This window comes from Camelus dromedarius, chromosome 17, assembly GCF_036321535.1.
Source record: "Camelus dromedarius isolate mCamDro1 chromosome 17, mCamDro1.pat, whole genome shotgun sequence".
NCBI lineage: Eukaryota > Metazoa > Chordata > Mammalia > Artiodactyla > Camelidae > Camelus > Camelus dromedarius.
The window spans coordinates 29,621,326-29,637,907 of record NC_087452.1 but is presented as its reverse complement, the minus strand read 5'-3'; the positions used below and the strand labels follow the sequence as shown (position 1 = coordinate 29,637,907).

The following is a 16,582-nucleotide window of genomic DNA, read 5'->3' as shown; positions in this document are numbered from 1 at the left end:
CCCTACTGCTGCCAGCCTCAGAATAAGCTGTATCAAGGGGCCCATGGGGGAGCAGCAGTTTGATGGCCAGTTAACTCCTGAAATTTGAAGCATTTGTCCTCATGACTTCTTTTTTTTTCTTTAATTGAAGTACAGTCAATTACAATGTGTTGATTTCTGGTGTACAGCAATGTCCCAGTCATGCGTATACATACATGTATGTGTTTTCATATTTTGTCCTCATTACTTTTGATTTAAGCTCATAGTGGGGAACCATTGTTTTCTTATCTGTTTTGTTCATAGCGTCTTAATGTGTATGACCTGTGCTTCCTATCCAGCACCCAGCGGGAACTTGTTGAACCACTTTTTTAATTACTCTGGAGGATAGCTCTTCCATGTGTTTGCCTGGATTAACAGAAGAGAAGTTTCTACATGTTCCATAGCTTAGAGTGTTCATATGGTTCCAAAGGTAGCCTAGAGTGTTCAGGCCTTTCTGGGTGTGGTGGTACAAGAGTGGGAAAAGGCTGTATGAACATTTCACTCCATGTGAGTATGGAAGTGTGTGTTTTTATGTGGGTGATCCAAATACCTACAACATGTCATGGAAGAATCATGGGGGACATGCTTCTGTGTGTGAGTGAGTACTTATTGGAGAAAGTAGCTTTCAATAAGTCATTTAGAACTGAACCAGAGTTCTGCAAGGGTTGAAGTGGCTGCAACATTTACCCTTCTGGTCCCTGAACCAGCAGTGTCAGCATTACCTGGGAGTATCCTAGTGGGGATCGGTCATTGGTGAGAAAGGCAGAATCATGGGCGCCATCTTAGTCCCACTGAACAAAATCTGCATTTCAACCAGATCCTCAAGTCATTTGTAACGCGTTAACTTTGTGGAGCGCTCATCCAGACCAGTAGGAGTCACTTGAATAGCTTCAAAAAATACAGAAGCCTTGACACTACTTTCAGGAATTCTAATGTAATTTGTTATAGGTGTGGTCCAGGCATGGGTTGAATAAACAAAGTAAAGCAGAAACCTTCCCAGGAAGCAGCCCAGGCTAAGAAATACAGCTTTACCTCAGTCTCAGCACTGAGAGAGAGGAAGCATGGGTCATTCAAGATCCCTGGTATAGGTCAGCAAGCCTGGTCATTGGGAATGAGTGTGGCTTAGGGGTTGGGGTAGTTGAACACATCAGGCTGGAGACAGTGCATTGAATCACACAGGGCATTGTTTGTTTCACTCCAGTGCAGACTATTGGGTAGATGCTAGGGGGCCATGGATAGGTGGGAAGACAGCTTTGGAATAATGGTCTTGCTGCACTTGGGAACCACCTCAAGAATAGAGAAGGGGCTATGGCAGGGAAACCACTTGGAAGGTATGCCAGAAATCATGCAGGCTGGCAGGGCTAGCTACATAATTTATGGGGCCCGGTGCAAAATGAAAATATGGACTGTTTTTTCAGAAAGCAGGGAAAAGGCGTCATTAAAGGTACTGAAAGGTAAAACATTTCCTTTTCTCTGTGGTCTCTCTTGACCTGTCATGACATTTTTAATCTGCTGTTTAATATTGTGCTCCCTCAGGCACAAGGATACTCGTTGGTTAAGTACAAACCCTCACAGGCACCCCTAGATTTTGCCTCTATTACTCAGTGGGGTGTGCAGCCCACTGGCTGCTGAGCCGTCCCTCCCATTAGCCACTAGACTAAGATGCCATGTCCTGTTTAATGAAGGAGGCTCAATCTCCCTTCAACAAGCCCACCATCCCATCTCACTGTGGATGGTCAATCCCCAAGGGATCTTCATTTTAGCATCAAGACATATTTGGTACCTGGAGAGGGGATGAGTGAAAAGTTCACCCCTGCCAACTCATCAGCTGAACATGCTAAGGTGTTGCCAGTCCCCACCATGCCTTGAGCTTCCCCATGCCTCACCCAGGACTTTGCCAGGGCTGGAGGGTGATAAGGTGGCTGGTCCTGGGCAGGAGCCAGGCAGCTAAAAACCTCTCACTTCCCCATGACCCCCATGCATGCTCCATTGCCCCTTGGATTTCACTTATAAAATAGAAATTCAAAGATAAAATTAAAAATTTCAAAATGGCCCTGCCTACAGAGCAGTAAACCCCAAGTGACAAGCCCTTCTGAGTGTAGGTTCCTGTATAACTGCACTGGTCACTTGCCCATAAAACTGGTCCTGGAGGGTGGGAGGTGGCAGGATGGATTTGAGAGGTATTAAGGAAATGGTCAAATCAGGGCATGGTGATGTTCAAAGAGGAAAGCCTTGAGAATTACTTCAAGATCTCTAGCCCTTGCGACTCAGTATATGGTGGCACCATTAAGAGATACAGGGAACCAGGGGAAATAATTATTGGAATTGGGGACAAGGGCATGTTTTTGGTACCTATGAATACATCCTTTGTTCCAACGTTTAATCATCCCTCCTTTCTCTGGTTTAATTGCAGAGGCTGGCGTTTTCAGAACAATGACGAAAAATAGAGGGGAGAATGAACCTTCATGCCTTCTTCCGACTCTAATTAGACAGCTCTGGGTGCTTTATCCTGAAGCAGGGTGCTAAATTTGGTTCACAATCAAGTGCCTATTTCTGTTCTCTTGAGGATTGTTTTCAGGGACGGGATTTTTACTAAATGTCTTATAGGTACCTATTGAACAGATCTCACAGCACTGGCTCTTTTCCACCTCTGTAGAGGGTGTCTTATGTGAATAGGTTTACTGGAAAGATGTGAACAGGATATCAAGTGGGGCTTTGCTTGTAGCCACAGACTGAGGTGAGAACAATGTGACGCTGACCACCGCAGGTTCTAAAGAAAACAACCATTTATCTGGCAGTAATGTGGAGTTGGAAACCCTCCCCCAGCCCACACCCTCAAGTTTATTTGAAGGTAGACAACTGGCCCACCTTTCCCTGACATGTGAAGAGTGGTGAGGGGCCTAGCAAGGAAGAGATTGGGATTCACAGACAGAGGAATTTTCCTCCAAAGGGCACTTTTTCTTGCTGGGAACCAGATGGACAGTGGGAATTCTCCAAGACTCTTCTGTATTTGGGGGATATCTGAAAGAAGGGAAGGTCAGCACTGGTCGAATATCTGCTACGTAGCAGATATGTAGACTCATTCTTGAGCTTTTCTGAGCAGGGAAAAGACATCTGGAGGGAGAGGGCCAGACTTGGAGAAGGGGCAGCACTGAAGAGGCCTATGGCTGGGCTAATAGAGATGCCTGTTTCCCAGGGGGTGGGCAGACAGTATGGAAGATAGCTGCTATCTTACTTAAACCCAACAAGAGGACAGCTCTCCAGGTGAGGTCCATGCTAAGGGCAAAAGACTGTGGGGTGACTGCTGATCACAGCAGCTGCATGGGTGGTTATGTTGGAGCCATGTTGAGGAGCTCTCAGTCCTCAGAAGAATTCGTGATAACCTCTCAAGAGAGCCAGCATTTGGATGCTGGGCCACACAGAGGGCACCAAAGGTCAAGCTGTAGCAAGCTGTGGTGAGAGATTGCACCGTGGCCTGGTGGGCAGGAAAAGCTTGCCTTTCTGCTGCTCCATCCCCTGCCTCCTCTGCCAAATGGCTGAGAATGCTAGGAAATAGAAGTTTGAAGGAAGGACAGTGGAGAGCTTTGAACTAGGCATGAAAGTATTAAACTAGATTGGACTAATTTTATCAACCTAAAATAGTCAGAAAGTTAAGGAATCTATACAAGATATCATTTAGAGATGAGAAAGCAGGAATTCAATACAACAGGGTTGAAAATAGAGACTTCAAAAAATTGTTTCGTTTTTCTATCTCTTTTAAGCTGAGACAACTCAGTAAGCTCAGTAAGCATGTTCATTTGCATTCCTAGGTTAATCCTCACTGTGGCATGCTGTATTTCAGTGTCCTACTGAAGTCTGTAGTCTATTTGCTGCCTTTTGTTTAAGATCTTTGCTTCAATATTCATAAAAATATTTTATTCCATGGCTTTTCTTTTCTTTCTTTTCTTTTTCTTTTTTTCCCTTTTTTGTTATAATCTTGGTCAGGTTTTATATCAAGGTCCTTGATAAAAGGAATTTGAAAAATTTCCTTCTTTCCCTGTGCTCGGAAACAGCTTAAATATTTTAGAACTACGTGTGCCTTGCCATGCTAACATGATTCACCTGTAAAATTTGCCAGGCCTGACACTTTTGAGGATGAGCAGGTGAGGCCCTGCGGTTCATTCTCTCACCTTGTTTGGACTGAGCCATGGGTAGGTGCTGATGTTCCCCTTTTACCTCCCCCATGCCATACGACAGCTAGAACACATCCTCCATATTTAAATCCTAGTTTGATTTTAAGCAGTCTGTCACCAGATGCTTGCTCTTCACAACTTATGGCCCTAGGTCAGTGTAGGGCATTTTGGGGCACACTGGGAAAGGACAGGCATTTCCCTACCTCTAAAGAGAATAGGGTTCTTTGGAGATCCATGTACCCAATCTTCCTGGAGAATAGTACAACATAGAACAAGATTGGTGCCAAATTCAAATCAGTTCCCTGTGACTTACTCATTGCCTTTTATTTTATCTTTGGATAAAATATGGAAAATTTCTAAATGGTGGAAATCTATAAAAGGTGAAAGACTTTATTTAAAATGTTTATTTAAAATGCTCCTATCGTGCCTGATTATTTTTCTGCTTTTGTTTTGTTTTGCTTTGTTTCTTTGTATAGCGGATTATTTTTCAAGCCATGGTTTTGTACCCAATTAGTGAAAAGCAAGCCAACCAAGATCTCCAAATGTACACCCTGGGGTCCTCTGGGAATCTTAGCCGTGTGTCCCACCTACCACACATGCTTGTCTGGGCAGCATTGTGACCGCTTTCCTCGTCAGGTCAGCCAAGCCCCCTGAGCAGATAGTCTCTCTCTTGTTAAGGGAGGCTGTCTTGAAATCCCATCATCTTTTTTCCTCTGGTTCTTTCTCCATCTGTAGTGAATGGAAAAGGGAGGACTGGGTTATTTCAGTTCCGGTAATGGACACATCAAAATTGTTTCCCTCTTCCTTACTCTCTTTCCCTTGAGGACCTAATTTATTTCATGCATTTTGACCTATCCCTGCTTAGAAATGACCATTGTGATCCTCTGTTGAGGCATTTCCCTTCTGCCTTTTTGGGCCCCTAGGCCAACCCCCCAGGCCACAGTTCCTCTGCACAGTGATGTCAGTCTGGCTGCTGGGCCAGCTGGATGGAGGTGTGCTTTATGAAGTTCAACCCTGCACCCTGGACCATAAATACACATTGTGCACATAAATGTACAGCTAACATTGCCCAGACCTCTCTGAAGAACCATGTTAATAAGCAGACAGTAAGTCTTTAAAATATGGAAAAGCAGTTAATCTTTCCGCTGGCAAATCCTTCATAGGGGGTTGTTTTCCTCCACTGTGGTAAGAGCTGCCTGCAGAGATTTTCATCTCCTACGACTGAGGGATGATGAGGGGAGGTTTGCTGGGGGGCTTCATGAGAACACTGGAGCCTTAACCTTGGAGGGTAAATGTGTTAAAAGGAATAATATCTTGCCCTGGTTGTCATTAAGCATCTGTATCAAGTGATCACTGGGCCTGCCCTCAAGGAACTTAAGCACAGTAATTCCAGTACAAGGCAGAACATCTGCTAACTATGATGGCCCACCCGCAACAGGCCTGGTCTCCAGAGACTTGCAGCTCTGTCCCTGTTACTCTAGGAAGTCACTTACTCTCTTGTTTCTCCATCTCTAAAATGGGCACAATTATGTCTTATTCCTACAGTTTTTGTAAGAGTTGACTTACACTCTCTGAGTCCTAGTTTTCTCTTTTATGAAATGAGAAAATCAGTACCCTTTGCCCCTAGCATAATATTCCATATGTTAAGAATACAGGTGCACATTGTCCTTGTAAAGAACTCCAGTGTTAAAGATTAAGTTCACATCTCCCTTGACAATTATTCCCAGTCTTTTCCTCTTCTCCACCACTGCCATTCTGTTCCTTCTCATCCCTCTCTCCTCCCTTGCTCTCTCTCCCACTAATGATATGGTAGGAGGAGGACCAGACTTGAGGGTAGGGTTGGGGGCTTACCAGACAAAAGGTACCTGGAGTCAGTACATGCTTGCTTCATTGGAGAGATGAAAGGTCACATTTGTAAATTGCCCATAACCTGTTGAACACTCATGACTTCTATCTGTGTGTCTCAGGTAGAAAATGGGAGTTGCCAGTGGGTTGATTTCAGGAGGACATAAGTGAGAGCTATCAATCTGGGGATGACATGATCTATGCCTTACAAATATTTAATTTCATTTGGTTCTTTCATTCCTTCTTACCTCTCAGAAGACACTTTGTATGTTCTATACTTTTTCATTTGTGTTCTACCCACCTGCGCTCCACTTGTTTCCTTCATTTATTTCTTCTGTGTTAACATGAGTCATGGATTGCTTACTAATTTACCATCTATTCCTAACACATCTGATAAGTCTTAGCAATCCTATTTATTTCTCCTGTTCCTCTGTAGCAGAATCAAATATTCTTGAAGGAGTATTTCTAAATATTCTTTTTTTTAAACATTTTTTATTGATTTATAATCATTTTACAATGTTGTGTCAAATTCCAGTGTTCAGCACAATTTTTCAGTCATTCATGGACATATACACACTCATTGTCACATTTTTTTCTCTGTGAGTTATCATAACATTTTGTGTATATTTCCCTGTGCTATACAGTGTAATCTTGTTTATCTATTCTACAATTTTGAAATCCCAGTCTATTTATACTTTATGTATAGTTTTACAACATTGTTTTCCCACTTACTATGTTTTGGGTATCCTTTCATGACAGTAAATAGAAATCTCTTTTCCCCTTTCGTATGGTGCCAAGTAGACCATAGAATCGACACACTGTTGCTTATTTAATCATTCCTGTATTTATGGACTTTCAGTTGGGTTTTGTTTTTTTCCTTCTCTCAACGAGCAATGTTACCAACACCAGGTATCTTTATATATGACTTCTTGGGTTCTTGAAAAAGAGTTTCTCTTATTGACAAGTAAAACTGCTGGAAAAATAGAATCTGAATGATTTTTGCTGTAACAATAACTAATTGGTCTCGTAGTGGTTGTAAAACTTCACTTTCCCACAAGCACTGTAGGGTAATATTCACGTCTTCAGACTTTCCATCATTTGATACTACCATAGACTTAAAGTTTTGCCATTCTGCTGGCAAAAAGTGCGTTTCGTTATATTAATTTCATTTTAACTTATACTTCTCTAATTTTTAGTGAGGTTGAACCCCTTTTACATATCGGTTGTCCATCTGTGTTTCCTCTTCTGTAAATCATCTCATGGATTTTGATACTATTTGGGGCAAGCATTTTCCATTCTCTTTCCTTTTTATAAAACTCAGTTTTATACAATTATCCAGACTATTGTTTATATTTACTCTTTTGAATGAATCTTAGGATCATCACCTCAAATTTCATCAGAATTTCTATTGAGATTTTTATTGAGATGACTTTGACTTAAAAAGTTAATTGAAAAAGAAATGACAACTTTAATGTATAACTGTTCTAGAACCACTATTCCCTCCAATTTTTAGGTTTTTTTTTTTAAATGTTCAGTAAAGATTGATCATTTTCTTCATAAAGAGATGCCTTTTACTAGATTTATTCTTGGGCATTTCATAGTAATTACTGAACACTATCAGTCGTTCTTTATTTCATAAGTATTTTTTCATTGGTTATTGCCTGTGTCAGGGAAAGGTTGTGGTTTTATATGCTGATTATGTAACTGGTCAGCTTGCTGAGGTCTTTTCTTAGTTCTAATAGTTGGTGGGTTTGTGGATTTTTCTATGAACACAGTAATATCTGTTTGAGGTGATTTGGTAATATTCATTTGGGGGTAGATTCTCAATGAGCATTTCCATTTTTTTCACAGCAGTTGGTTTGCTTGTGTTTTTATAGCTTGACCAAATGTTGACAGTTTATACTGTATCCCCAAAGGTGTGTTTGTTCTAAGTTTTCAGATTGTTTGCAGTGATATACATAATAGTCACTTAGAATGTTTAAAATGCCTCTATGTTTTTGGGTTTTAATGTAACTTTTTTTTTCTTGATCAGGAGTGCCAGAAGAGGACTTATATCAATGTTCTGTTAAGCCAGAGTTTAGTTCTTTTAGTTATCTTCACATTTCTATTTGCATTTTATCCTTCTGCTTTTATCTTTATAAATTCTTTCTGTCATTGATTCAGGAAATATTTACTAAGAGTCTGCTCTGTCACAGGCATAACTCTCGGTGCTGGGAATAACAGATATCCATGGGCAGACAGATGCAGCCTTCCTCCCATGGAAACCATAATTTGTTGTGAGGGACAGACAGTGAACAGGCAAGGAGGAAGTAGAGGCAAAGGAGATTCAGAAGAAAGGCAGTGAGGTCATTGGTGTCACTGACAAGAACCCATTCAAGGCTGTGGTAAGGGCTACAGCCTTTATTAGAGTAGATTTGTGAAATAAGGGAAGAAGTGAGGAAATAAAAAGAGAGGTGGGGGAGAGAGAGAGAGATTGTGGATAATTCTTTTTAGGAGTTGTACTATAAAAGAGGGCAGGAAAACAGGGTGGCAGCTGGCGGTAAGGTTAAGGGAGAGTTTTGCATAAACTGAAGGGAATGGCTAGCAGACAAGGGAGACTGTTTGTATGTGGTCACCCCTTTCCTCTTCCATCAGTCACATCCTTGCAGAAGCCTCAGGGCTGGGCTTTGGAGAAGGACATCAGTTCTCACTGCAGTGTACTAGAGGGAAGACCGAATATAGGGGCACAGGTGCAGCATTGTTATTTTTCTAGCTTCTGGATTCAAAAACACAGTTCATTTATTTGCAGTTCTTTTCCCCCAATAAAAGTATTTAAGGTCACACTGCACAGATCTGAGTCTGGACTGCTCTCAAATTCTTAAGGATTAATTGAATGTATTTTTAACCTTTAATTTCCACTGTTTACCTCTTTTTTGCTTGCATTCATCTAGCACTTTTGGTATTTCTATCAGTTTGTACACTATGATCATAAAAATTCATGTCGTATCTTGTTATACTCTACTATATTATTATAGTATTTTTACTATTATACTATTTTTCAGTATGAACTATTTATTACATTTTAATGATTTTTTACTTTCAATATTTGTATAATAATACTACTAAAGTGGTTCTTCTCTTTTGCTCTTAGCATTGTTCTGGTACATCTTTCTCTCCTTCCATGTCACTCTGTTTTAGGACTATCTGTTGCAAATAGCATAGTGCTGGTATTTTTGTAAAACCCAATGTAAGAATCTCTGCCTTTTAATATGTAAATCTGACTGCCTCACATTTATTACAATGTGTAATATGATTGGTAGTAATTTTTGGCTTATGCTGGCAGTCTTTGTATGTATGTGTGTGTTATTTACCACATTATCTTGGATTAGTCAGATTTTTATTTTCCAGGGATTTTTTTCAGTAGTTATCCTTAAATTTTAAAACATAAGTTTCTTTCAATATCTCTGATTACTTAGAATCTATTTTTCTCTGGAACCTGACATACTTTTTACTTCCTTTTTTCCATTCCCTCATGTTGCTCTGTTTTCTTCATTATAAATACTTCCATTGAGAAGTTGGTGTCATTCTTGTTCCTTTTTAATTAATTTGTTTCTAGAGAAGCTTTTAGATCTGTATCTTTGATGACCTAATGTTTTACTTATGCTTGAATGGACCCTTTTAGTGAAAAAAATAGAATTTTTCTTCATTTGGAAAATATCTCCCTTTAGAGGTTATATTTCATATTTTATTCTCTTTCTTCTTAATTGTTCACCTGAGGTTCATTTGGCTTAATATCCTAGTAAGTCATTTATTTTTTAAAGAGTTGTGTGATCTTGGTTTTGCATTTTTCTCTAAGACTTTGTTAACCTGCCTCCAACGTGGAAATTGTTGGTTCTCTGATGAGAGCCTCTCAGGTAGATTATTTTTATTCGCATAGGCACAATCCATTACAAAGAGGCCAGCTGCTAGCGCAATGTCTTTGCATACGTAAGGAGGCACTTAGTGCTAGAAGGGGGAGGTAAAGCAGAGATTTTTTTAAAGTTTTAGTGAGACGATAAGGAAGCTTGAAATTTTTTCTCAATCCAGGTGTAGTTGTGGGGAAAGGTGGGAAGGGCAGAGAGTAAGTTTCCCAGAATGTGGATTAGTGGTTCAGGCACTGAGGAAATATCTTTGAGTAGTGGCATACCCTGTTTCTTTCTGTGGATTAAAAGAAAAGGAACATAGTTTCAGGATATTAGATGAATGGGCATCAGGCGTTTGTAGAGAAGAAGCCAGTTGTGTTATTTCAGAGACATTCTTGGATAATTCAACATACGAGTTTGCAACAAGTAAAAACTTAAAAAGAGTTTCCCCATTATCATTTCCAAATGAAATGAAATCCAAGAAGGATTCTTCTCATTGCCTGATTTTACTAAACCATGGTGAATCACTCTAGGGAGTAGAACAGATTTATTGAGAGAAGAATGAATGAAGAAAACTTATGGAGAAATTGACAATTTTGTTAGGGTATAATCTGTTTCATCTGACTAAACTGAATTTGGTGAAATATCATGAAAAATTATGTGACAGGGATTTTAGGCCTGGGACTAAATATTTAGCTAATTTTTTGGCTCTAGAAGAATATGGAATTTGTTCTCTAATTTGTTACTCAACGAGTCACTAGTACTGTATCAAGGAGTATTTTTTATGGTGATATTACTTCTATCATTTCACTGTGTTGGGTAATGTGAGGAGGTGTCATTAAGCTTACTTAAGTTGGACTAGCTGTGCAGATGGACCCAGACTACTGGAAGTGCTATATGGCCTTAGTATCACCATCACTTTGTCTCTAGGAAGGATGGAATGCCTTAAACAACTAGCATTAATTTCATCCAGTACAATGTACTTCTATTATGGGAGACATTGTGCAAAGTGCTACAGTGAAGGGTCTAGGAAGTTCACTTCATGTTTTGTCATCATATGACATATTCTTGAGGGAAGGAGGAGAGAAAAATAAACCTCAAAGAATATCAGATGCAGTTGAAGATAATATTTAGGCCCTAGGAGAAGGAAATGAGGCTTAGAGAAGACTAACCTCTTAGACCTTGGAAATTGAGGTGATTTGGCAACTTTGACTCTCCTGTTTCATGCATATAAAATTCCAGTCTTCCTAAAGGGAGTTGTATGGACTATATATGGACATAGCTGTAGATTATAAGCTATTGTTTTCTTAGTGAAGCTTAGTATTTGAAAGTGAAGAGCCTCATGGAAAGAGGCAACTTGCGCAGTAAAGCAGTCTCTGGAACTTGTTTTCCAGAATATTACAGTAGTTCCCCCACCCTGGGGGAAAAGTTTTCCTCATGGCTCTTCACGTGGGATGGTAAATAATTATTCACTGTCTCTTTGTGTCTTGCTTCAACAGGTCCTTTGTCATCCAGCAAATCCCAAGCAGCAATCTGTTCATGGTGGTGGTGGACAGTAGCTGCCTCTGTGAGTCTGTGGCCCCCATCACCATGGCACCCATTGAAATCAGGTATATCCTTTTGTGCGTAGGTCCAGACACTGCCAGTGAAGCTGGTAGGAGGGATCAGTGGTAAGGAGTCCCAGGGGAGAAATCTTAGAGCGGGTAGATGACATCCTTTCCACTATTAGAGAGAAGTTGTTAAAGGAGTTCATTGCCAAACTTTAACCTCTAAAATGCAGAGTAAGGAAAAGGAACATCTTGGAAACATGCCTTAACTACAGTCAACATAACGAATCCCTTAAGTGTGAACGTTTAAAGGCCCAGAAGATCAGAAGGCGTCCAGAATCTTGTCATGGCTTCCATCCTGAGGTAAGTGTGAGAACCCTTCCTGCTCTTTTTCCAACAGATTCACCATGATAGTTTTACAGTGGTCTAAGAACTCCAGCTAAAAAGTTTACTTTTGAGATAGCAATCCTTCTCAGGCAAACCAACAAACAACATACGGGAAGGTCATTGGTACTTTACTTTCAGCCCCTCAATGCTGTCTTATTTAGTCTGTGCTCAATAGTCTTTTCTTATTACATCCACGTATATTTTAAAGTCTCTTTACTATCCTCTCTGTTACAGATGTGCTATAATTTTATCACTTTTCACTATTACAATAAAGTGGCTCTGACTGTCTTGTTTTACCTATTTCAAATTGTAGTTTAAATTATTTTCCCCTGCTTACTTATAGACAGCCTTTTATTTACAAGAAATTCCTGTAAAACAAAAGTGGTAATGTTGATGTCATCAAGAGTCACAAAAATAAAGTTGGAATGATAAACGTTTAAAAACCCCAACCACACAAAGTCACAACTTCATTTACAGCGTTAAGTGAAAAGCAGAGAAAAATTAGGCTTAATTCTGAGAAAGGTGAACATATCATAGATATAGGTGAATTATAAGAGAATACCTTCTGCAATGCTGTAGGCAAAAAAATTTTAATATACCAAAAAAATTACAAATTTAAAAGTTAACTCCATTGCCACCTTGAAAAATAGAAAACTTGTGTAGACCAATTACTATAGGGAGACTGAAAAGATTTCATTTTTTAAAAGGCCACCAGAGCCAGCTGAGTGTTAATCTCACTTGTAAATAGCAAATAATTTTAATGTTTTTTTAAACTTTCCAAGTCCTAGAGATTATTTTAAAGTCAGTAGAGTACTAAAAAGAATACGGCATTTATTGAGAATGTTTGTTTCTATATCAAGGGAGAGTTCAGTAGCAGCGTATAATATCAATGTATGCTGAAAAGGTCTTTGATAAAATTCAGTGATCACCTCTAGTAAAAGCTCTATGTAAAATAAAAAAAGAAGCAATAGTCCCAAATGCTAAAACCACTTCAATTAAAACTGGAAAGACTGCATACTTATCACTGAAGACACTAGACTGAAAAATCTTCTAGAGTTAATAAGATAATTTGCTTTGGTAACTAGATACACGATAAGCAATTTTTTAAAAAAAAATCAGTGTTTTTTTCTTTAGGTTTCTATACCCAGTGAGATGAGGTCAGTGGAACAGAACAGAAATTCTTATGTGTGAGAAAGTTTCAATTCAAAGGGGAGAATATAGAATATAGACTTAAATGGTAAATGATGGTCTCATAAGAAATCCTAGGATTGGAGAGACTCTCCTACCCAAGACCAGAAAATTATGGAATAAAAACAGATTTATTTAATTGTATAAAATTATAACCTTTCTATGGAAAAAGATAACTGAAAGTCAGTATCCAATTTGTAGAACTTGAGTAAGTATTTATAAATAAAAGCATAAAGAACTTTTTTAAATTGATAAGTCAAACAACTACATATAAAAATAAACCAAGGACATGAAAGGTATAAGTCACTAGGTGGTCAGAAATACAGGTACCAATGAAATAATCTAGCTATAACCATCAAAGGCAAAAATACCCTTCAATTCTTTATCTCTGCACTGTCACTCCCTGGCATCTTTACCTTAGGCAGGGGCAGGAACAAATATCATTGTCTGATAAGGATCTAACAATTGTGAAGAAGTGGGCTAACCTGATAAATGCTGAAGACCAGAGAGATGTATCTCTGAAGGACTGCATGTGGCAATTATTCTGTAACTTTGATAAAAATTACAAGGACTGGCAGGCTGCTGTAGAGCGCATCACAGTGTTAGATGTCTTATTGTGCCTGGCTAACTACAGTTGAGAGGGTGATGATCTTGTGTGTCGTCCAGTAATTCTGTTGCCGGAAGAGGATATTCCTCCCTTCCTAGACCTTAAAGGATCGCGCCATGCCTGCATTACAGAGGTTTTTTTTGGTGATGACTTTATTCCTAATGACATGCTAATAGGCTATAAGGAAGAAGAAGAAGAAGAAGAAGAAGAAGAAGATGATGATGATGATGATGATGATGATGATGATGATGATGATGATGAGGAGAAAGCTTATTGTGTGCTTGTTACTGGACCAAATATTAGAGACAAGTCTACACTCATAAGAACGGCTGGCCTATTAGCTGTAATGGCCCAGATGGATTGTTATGTACTAGCTGAAATGTGTAAGCTCACACCAATTGATAGAGCGTTTACTACACTTGGTGCCTCAGACAGAGTAGTGTCAGGTGAAAGTACATTTTTTCTTGAATTGAGTGAAACTGCCAGTGTACTTACACGTGCAGCAGCACATTCTTTGGTACTTGTGGATGAATTAGGAAGAGGTACGGCAACATTTGATGAGACAGCCATAGCAAATGCAGTTGTTAGCAAACTTGCTGGGAATATAAAGTACCATACATATAAAAGAAAGATAAAGAAATAAAAAATAGTATCATACACTATTTCTACCCACTACTATTCATTAGTTGAAGACTATTCTCAAAATGTTGCAGGGTGCCTAGGACACATGGCATGCATGGTAGAAAATGAATGTGAAGACCCCAGCCTGAAGACTATTACTTTCCTCTATAAATTCATTAAAGGAGCTTGTCCTGAAAGCTACAGCTTTGATGCAGCAAGGCTTGCTAATCTTCTACAGGAGGTTATTCAAAAGGGACATTGAAAAGCAAGAGAATTTGAGAAGATGACTGAGTCATTGCGATTATTCTGGGAAGTTAGTCTAGCTAGTGAAAGGTGGACTGTAGATGCTAAAACTGTAGTTGCTGATTTTTATTGCGGACATATAGACTACACAGGAAGCTTTGAGTTGACTTTTAACAAAGGTGGTAAATTCAGACATTATGATCTAATAAACTTTATTTTTTAAAAATGAAAAAAAAGCATTCTTTGTAGCAGTAGAGAACAGGTTAGAAGATGAATGACCATCAATCAGAAAAAAAATCAAATAAAATAGATCCAGAATAATGGAGTTTGAGAAATTTCCATCAATTACTGGATAAAAAGCATGGTACAGAAAGGAGAAAATAATATGATTTCATTTTTGTAAAGCAGAGCCTCACTCCCCTCAAATAAAAAAGAAGACACACATCAAACCTTCCATAGCCAAGTCTCTGAAATGATCAGCCTCCTTAGATGTGATCTTTTACTTAGAAGGGCAGTATTTTGATTTTATAAAACAATCATGACAGACATCTCTACCAGCAATCCTTTATCTCTTGAATGTTCTGCATAATAGTATGTGAAGAGTCATTTTGAATATTCTGTGCATTGACATGTGAAATCAGAGATTCTCATTACTAACGTGGTGAAATGTAGACAAGTCAATTTCCTGATGTTATCTAGGTCCCAGAAGATTTTGCTTATACACTGGAGAAGGGAGAAGGGTCTGGGGACTCCACATAGTTTGGGAACTTAAGGCATCTTGGAATCCATCTCTGCTCTAACCAACCCTGCCTTTCCCTGTAGGAGAATGCAAGGGAGTGTGGGGGTGCACCGAGTCTCCAGGCCAAGATGGTCCTTATCCTGTTCCCTCTGCTTTTGATGCTCTTCTCAAGGTGACACTGACGGAGATGTTCTCTTGGCATGCTAAATTATGGATAAACTGTGAACCAAAATATGGTGCAACATAGGAGACATGAAATATAGTCCAACCATCAGCATCTCATGATTTTAAACTGTGCGTGATATCAACTCTTAACAATATGTTGACAAAAAAAGTTATCTTTTTATTTTGCCAGTCATGCAGATGTGAGTTTGCTACATTATAATCACCCTTCATCAGAAATGGGACTGCAAGTGGGCAATGTCCCTTCTGCTTGAAACCCATTGAAATCAAATTAAACTGTGTACTTTTTAAATAAAGTATATTAAAATCATAATCTCCTGGCTTCAGTTTTGTTATTTTATTGCTGAGAATACAGAGTGGAAAGTGCATGAAAAAGTCACCCATTCCAGACAGCAGGAAAAGATGATTGTTGGAAGAGACTTTACTCTAAAGCAGATTCTAGACAAATATTTAACAATTGTTTAGATGCTCCACTCTCAGTTATAAAAATATTTATAGAAGTAAATCAAAGTATCATCTGCATGAGAAGAATTTATTACACAGAACCCTGAATTTTGTTGAACAAAACTTCGATGGAAATCATAATTTGGTTGAGAACACAAGCTTCCATGATATTTAAGTGTTGAACTATTTGGGAATAGAAATAAAGAAGTCATAAATCCTAGGAATTCATTCTGAGAAGACTTGAAGGAGGAAAAGAACAATGACTGCAAATGACTCTCAAACTTATTGCTTGAGAATTTGGCTTCTAGCTTTCTCTGTAAACGAGATGAAATTCAGTCTTACATGTTACAAGATGTGAAACTACCCAGACCTGTAAGCATTCCTGAAACACTGGATTCCAAACCAAAAAAAAAAAAAAACCCAGCAAATTCCAGTGAATCATGGTTACCAAATAACCATTCCAACTGGAATAATTTCCATGCCTTGATTTATAAGAGACATCTAAAAGTCATATGGAGAAATCAACCTAAACTCTTTAAAAAAAAAAAAAGCCACATTATCCTGTTGATATTTTGGAAAAACTAATGTTACCATTCTACTTTATACTAAAATGACTTCCATATTCATTGGAAACACAATACTACATTGCTATACTTCTTTAAATTATTATTCCTCCAGTGTTGCTAACAATATAACAATGTTGCAAC

At 38.8% G+C, this 16,582-nt stretch overlaps 1 protein-coding gene and 1 pseudogene across 1 annotated transcript in view; both read left to right on the top strand.

The window, feature by feature from the left end:
• Window positions 1-15,709, top strand: part of CACNA2D3 (calcium voltage-gated channel auxiliary subunit alpha2delta 3) — a 776,511-nt gene extending 760,802 nt beyond the window's left edge. Inside the window, exons 36-38 of the mRNA XM_064496418.1 lie at window positions 11,416-11,533; window positions 11,749-11,826; window positions 15,332-15,709. Coding sequence (XP_064352488.1) covers window positions 11,416-11,533; window positions 11,749-11,826; window positions 15,332-15,424 — 289 coding nt within the window. The 3' untranslated portion in view covers window positions 15,425-15,709. The remainder of the gene's footprint in view (window positions 1-11,415; window positions 11,534-11,748; window positions 11,827-15,331) is intronic.
• LOC116158244 (DNA mismatch repair protein Msh6-like) lies at window positions 12,727-15,313 on the top strand (annotated as a pseudogene).
• Window positions 15,710-16,582: the final 873 nt, after the last annotated feature.